At 62.4% G+C, this 6,000-nt stretch overlaps 1 protein-coding gene across 5 annotated transcripts in view; it reads left to right on the top strand.

The window, feature by feature from the left end:
• Window positions 1–2,002: 2,002 nt before the first annotated feature.
• The window catches only part of RAPGEF1 (Rap guanine nucleotide exchange factor 1), a 111,297-nt gene continuing 107,299 nt past the window's right edge, over window positions 2,003–6,000 (top strand). For 3 of the 5 annotated variants that reach the window (XM_037036367.1, XM_037036364.1, XM_037036363.1), the window contains exon 1: window positions 2,003–2,245. In XM_037036367.1, coding sequence (XP_036892262.1) covers window positions 2,221–2,245 — 25 coding nt within the window. In that variant the 5' untranslated portion in view covers window positions 2,003–2,220. The remainder of the gene's footprint in view (window positions 2,246–6,000) is intronic. The other 2 variants (XM_037036368.1, XM_037036369.1) reach the window with 2 other exon arrangements.

The following is a 6,000-nucleotide window of genomic DNA, read 5'->3' as shown; positions in this document are numbered from 1 at the left end:
CTCTGTCCCTCATCTGCTAGTCCGCACGGCCAACAAATTCCTTGTAGTCCTGATCAAGCTGAGCTAGGTTTCTGAGTGAAATCAAGGGTCCTGACCAGTAGGGGGAGCTGGCCCCACTGGGGAAAGAGCCCCTGTCCAGGCGAGAGTTAGATCGAGAGGGGGCAGGTGACTAGGGACAACCTAGTGCAGTGGAGGGGAGAGAATATTCTAGACCGAAAGAGCAGTGTGAGAGAAGGCCCTGAAGTGGGAAGAACACAGCTTTAGGAGTTTGTTTGCCTCACGACCTTGTGTACATTCCACTGCAGCTACAAACACCATCAGTGAATAAGCTTTATGAAATAAGTGCCCATGACCCCAGGTCATAGTGATGTCTGGTGCTACAGTACTTCATTGCTTGCAAATCTCTTGTCATTTGATACATCATGATTTATTAAATACAGTTGGTTGTGCTTTGAGGAACCCTTGTCTGCTTACTCTTCAGTTTAATTTTCTGCTTTGCATCTAGGATTTTGGAGCTAAAATACAGGCCCTTCTTAATGCAGAAGCTAGAGGAACTGGGGACAACCACGGGAGTGTTGGGGAGGTGGGTGCAGGGCCCAGGGCCAGTTTTGCTCAGCGTTGAAGCTGCCGACAAAGCCGGGCAGTGCCACCCGGACTCAGAGCTGCCGTTCATCAGGCCGGAAGGAGAAATGCACCTGTCAGTCTTCGGCTTTGCCTCTGACCCCCAGAGGGCTGGCACTCATGGCTGGGAGTTTGGGCCCCATCTCTGGCCAGCCCAGCGACAGAATCAGTGAACCCACCAGAGTGTGCGGGAGATGCAAATAGGAATTTCTTGCAACATCAACCACCTTTCCTTCTCCCTGCAGCGCTCCCAAACGCTGTCCCCACCGCCAGATCACTTAGTTTACATATTTAGTGGGGAAACTAGCTGGGTTGGTTTCGTGTTACTTCTTTGTGTTCTACCTGTGGCGAGCAAGCACAGGGCAGGAGATTTTCCCACGTGTGAACGTTCCTTGTGTTACTGAAATTTGTTATTTATACTTGCCTTATATGGTTTATTCTGATGCCCCAGAATATGAACCTTTTGGAGGGAAGCATCAACTGTGTGCATTTCTGCAGGGCTCGTGGCGGCTAACAGCGCCTAGCCCAGGCGGGATCTCAGTCAGTGACTTTTCCTGAACTCATCACTGTGCTAGAAAAGGGCCCCACCTCTGAGCTCCGGCCTGGAGGGTTCCTTGGTCCCCATCTGGGGGTCGAGTGAATAGGGCACACGAGGTCATTGTATCCTAATGGGCTGGGCCCAGGATGTAGCATGGAAACTCTAGGGAATCTGGGAACACTGAGGTGGGGTCAGACCCAGACCTGGCCCAGTGGCTTATGGGGGTGAGACGGTCAAGTCAGACCAAACCCTGGGGCAAATCAGTCCCAGGTCTGGAACTGCTGGGATGGCTGGGAGCACTGAGCCTTGGTGGGGTCAGGCCTAGGCCTGGCCAGGTGACTTGACTGGCAGGGGCTGCCGAGACCTAAGTTATGGGAGGAGGTATAGGCCCTATGCCTTGGCATGGACTATGGATCTGGTTAACCAGGATTCTGAGTCCTGCTTAAGTTGGGCCTTGGACTGAAGACTCTGGCTTGCCCGGAATGCTGAGTCCGGAGTGTTGACCACCCCAGGCCCTGGCGTGAACGTTCCGTGCGATCAGGGGTGCACAGGGGAGGGGGCGGGGCGGAGGGGGAGGGCGGGTCAGCCTCCAGCTCTCGCGCAGAGGCTCCTGGCCGGCAGGGGGCGCTGCGTCTCCGACGGGAGGTGCAGGCCGGCTCGGGGCCGGCAGGGGGCGCTGGGCCCGCGGCGGACGCCCGGCAGGGGGCGCTGTGGCTGCGGCCGAGGCCCGGCGGGCGGCGGCGGTGCGGCGGCGCGGCGGTGCGCCGGCTCGCTGGCCTGGGCAAGAGGCGGCGGCGGCGGCGGCGGCGGCGCGAGCGGAGGAGGTGGAGCCGCGCGGCGGCGGCAGCGGCTGGTGGCGGGAGCGGCGGCGGCCCGGGACCGGCCGGAGCGCCGCTGGCCAAGCGCACAGGCCGCGGCCCGCGGAGTCCGCCATGCCGGCGCGGGTCTGAGGCGCGGCGAGCCAGCGCCGAGGCGAGCGGCGGCCGCGCCGGCCGGGGTTCCCGCAGCGGCCCGGCCTGGGCCCGAGGAGCGGCGGCCTCGGCCTCCGGCGCAGCCCGGAAATGTCCGGCAAGATCGAGAAAGCAGGTGAGGCGCGGCGGCCCGCGGGGTGCGGGCCGTGCCCACGGAGGGGCCACCGGCGCCGCCGGGACTCGCGGGCCTGCGGGTGCGCCGGGGGCAGAAGTGAAACCGCGCCCGGGCCTGCTCGGGGCGCGGGCGGCCGGCGGCCCTGCGCCGCGCTCTCCAGGGCTCACGGGCGGCCGCGGGCTCCGGCGCGGGGCGGGCTCCGGGGCCGGTGGGCACGGGGCCCGCGGCTCGGCGGCTGGGGGTTGGGGCCGGGCCGTCCGCGGGAACTTTCCGACCGCGGCTCGGACCTGGCGACGGGCAGCAGAAACCACGGCTGCATGTGCAAGTGGCTGCAACGCCCCGAGCCCCGCCAGGCGGTTGTCTTTTAGACGGAAGATGGAGCGGAGCCATAAAATGTGTCATTTCTAATGAACCTCGAGTTTAGATTTAACCAAAAGTGTATACTTCGGTGGCTTCAAAGGCAGCAGGCAGGACGTGTCAGGGCCTTTTCAGGGCTCGGTGCAGTTTTCCTCCCGTATCTAGCTCAGCCCTGGAAGCAGGGCGTGTGGGGAGCCGCTTAGGTTTGGGGTAGCTTGTAAATCTGCAGGCAAACCTCATCTCTTTGTGTGTTCCTAGAAATCTCGGAGAGCTGCCTTCCGCGGACCGGGTTTTTGCCCGGACGGGGAATAGTGTCTCCCGAGGCTCAATTAGGCTGTGCTTAGGGGGCCTGGGGCTTAATTAGCCAGCGACACCTTGCAGGGTGCATCATTGGTCCAAGGTGAAGGCCCCTGTTCCTGAGCCAGACTGCGGGTGTGAGCAGCGGGGCCCCTGGGCTGGGTGCCGCGCCGGTCTCCTGGGCCTCTGGTGGGCAGGGCACCCTGATGTGGAAGTGGCTGCCGTTCCCCAGGTTGAACCAAGAGAGTCACTTTGCTGGGATGCACCTGGGAGTGGACCCAGAAGACAGTGGTTTAAACACAGGAAGAAAATTTTTGTGGCCTTTAGTGAGGGTTTTCTATACATCCGGCTCTGTGCTGAGCACCTTAAATGCATCGCTTATGAAGTTCTTGCAGATTCTCAGTGACAGAGAACACAGTCCTGGTTTTCAGGCTATGGGCCAGATATTTGCAGGCCCCCCTGCAAGGCAGCAGCCAGCCGAGTGGCAGGCTGTGTCCAGGAGCCGGGGGTCTTCTTTGGGGCAGGGCACTCCGTGTCAGGTGCTGCTTCTGGGGCATTTTTCTCACTGGCCTCCAGCCCCAGGGCCTTGGCTGGGGACTACGAGATGCTTCCTGACACTTGTGCAGTTCCAGAAATATCTTGGGTTAATCTGTGAATCATATTTCTCAGGAACCCTTTGGTAATGTCTCAGAAGGGGGCTGGCGGGAAAGTGGGAGAATTTACTTTTAAAATAACACGAATGGGGTACTCTTCGATTGTTAGGGTGTATTTGTGGTCAAAAACTTGAAAATCGTGGAAAGGTAACAGGAGCGAGATGAGAGGCACCCATCATCCCACCCAGGCCTCTGGGAAAGAGAGGCCACTTTGCTTGCCTTCTCCATGACCCGGGGAACTGACCCCGGGAACACAGGCCCGAGGTGGGCCCGTGTCCGCAGAGCTGCTCCCCGGGCTCCTCTGGGTGCTGCCTGCTGTCAGGAGCTGCAGGAGCTGCGAAGGCAGGATGGGCCTGCCTGTCTGCGGTGGGACGGCGCCCTCCAGCTTGCCGCCTGGCTCCCTGGAGTTGGCTGGCAGGCACAGGGGAGGGGCCTCTGCAGGGCCAGTGTCTGTGTTCGGCTCTGAGGAGAGGGTAAGGGGGCCCTGTGTGCAGGTGGAGATGGGGAGAGAGGGGAGAGTTAAAGGGGTCCCCGGGGATTTGGGAAGCTCAGGAGGAAGGTGCGTTCGGTGAGAGGCGGCTGAGACCGAGGGTTGGCACCCCATGGGGCCAGCAAAGGCCCAGCCCTCTGGTGTAAGGCCTTCTGCTGGGGTTCATGTGTGCGTGCCAGGGAAGACCGGACACTCCCGCAGTGAGGGGGTACGCCTTGCTGGTGATTCTGCTGGTCATTCTGAGTGGACTGCCCTTGGCCCTTCAACGAGGTTTTCATTAGGTTTCTGTTGGAGTTTTCTAAGTGCACCTGCTGCCGAGTCGTTCACAGAAAGGGTCCTCAGGTGAAGCAGGGCTCCTGGGAGCAGGTGACAGCCCGCAGGCCAGAGCCTGACGCCCAGTGAGCCATCACTGTCGTTCAGTTTCCGGGGACTCAAAGCAACGCAGGTGTCACAGGTGTTCCCAATCTCTTCTTTCGGGAAACAGAGGGCTTTCACTTCTCAGGTTTAGGGAGTCCCAGCTTTTCGAGTGTGAAAGAAAACCCCTTTGCTGGCTCCCCGGCCTTCTGCCTGCTCTCCCGTCCTGATCGGCCCCTGGTGAGTGCAGCCTCTTCGGCCCCCGGGCAGCTCCTCAGTGCATTTGGTCACTCGGCGTGCCTGGCTGTGGTGGGGCCCGAAGACCACAGGAGCTGCCCACCTGCCACTTCCTGGGGACATAGAAAGGCAGGCCTCGGAGCGAGCTGTCCCCAGTTGTCTCCGCCCGGGCCTCGCGGGCCATCAGGTCAGGCTGTGTGCCTGAGGGGGACGGGGGGGTCAGTCTGCTGCCCGGGGCCTGTCCAGCTAGGCTTGGTGGGGAGGATTGGATTTGGAGGGCCAGGGAGAAGGCTGGGGAGCAGGGGACGTGTGTGAGCTCTGGCACCTCTCAGAGGTGAGGAGGCGGCCGAGGGGCTCCCGGGGTGAGCTTGTGCGCAGAACCGGCGAGGGGAGGAGGCCACTCCCGAGGAGCTCAGCAGGGCTGGTCTGAAAGACGGCAGAGGCCACCTTGGGGACCAGCGTGTGTGGCCCTGGGTGGACCCCGGGGGTGGCTTCAGCTGCTCCCGAGCCCAGCAGGCCTGGGGCAGGGGCCCAAACCTGTCTGGAACTTAAGCAACCCTCTGCCCTGTGAGTGGGGGTGACAGGCTGGTGGCCGTGGGCTGGACCGGGTCCACAAACGTGTTGCAGCCGATCCACGGGTGCCCTTGAAGAGACGAGAAAGTGTTAACGGTCAGTGTGTAAGAGTCCTGAGGCCAGTTGCCAGGCCCAGGTGTCCGGTTGGCTTGAACATTGAGAACTCTGGTGACTCCGAGCCTGTGTTCCTACCAGGCAGGGACAGCCCGCTGCCCGCCGCCTGACCCACTGCCCGCCGCAGCGCCTCCCTGCCCCTGCCTGGGCTGCTGATGGCCCTCCTCGGAGAAACGTTTGTGTGCGTTTGCCTTTCATCTGCACCGTGAGAGCTTTGCCTTGTTCGTCCACTGGGCTGTCCCCCGGTTCCCCCGGGGCACCCCTTCGGGTGCTGTAGGGGCCCTGGGGCCAGTGTCTGTGCTGGGCAGGCAGAGGGGCAGTGTGGGGAGGTCTGGGAGGCCACAGCCACCTTCCCAGGGTGGGGGTGGGGGCCGTCGGGAGGCGGCGTCGGTCAGCGGGCACGGCGGTGGGCAGGGAGGAGAGCAGCCTCACTCTCGCTGGCCAGACTCACCGCTGCTCTCTGGTGCCCTCGCTCCTCGGACCGCATGTCCTGCACCACCTCAGGGCCTGCAGGTGTTCTGGGCCACGACAGGGACCCCCTGCCTGCTGGCCTTGCCTTCCGCCCGGGGCAGACACCTGAGTCTGACGCCAGGAGCACGTCAGTGCCGCGGCCCCACTCTGTGTCCCCGGCTCACCAGTGTGTAGGAGCTTCTGCACCGAGGGACCCCCGGCCAGCTGGG

The sequence above is a fragment of the Sturnira hondurensis genome, unplaced genomic scaffold (assembly GCF_014824575.4).
Source record: "Sturnira hondurensis isolate 20B ecotype Veracruz unplaced genomic scaffold, ASM1482457v3 Scaffold0022908, whole genome shotgun sequence".
NCBI lineage: Eukaryota > Metazoa > Chordata > Mammalia > Chiroptera > Phyllostomidae > Sturnira > Sturnira hondurensis.
This window is presented reverse-complemented; position numbering and strand designations above follow the sequence as displayed.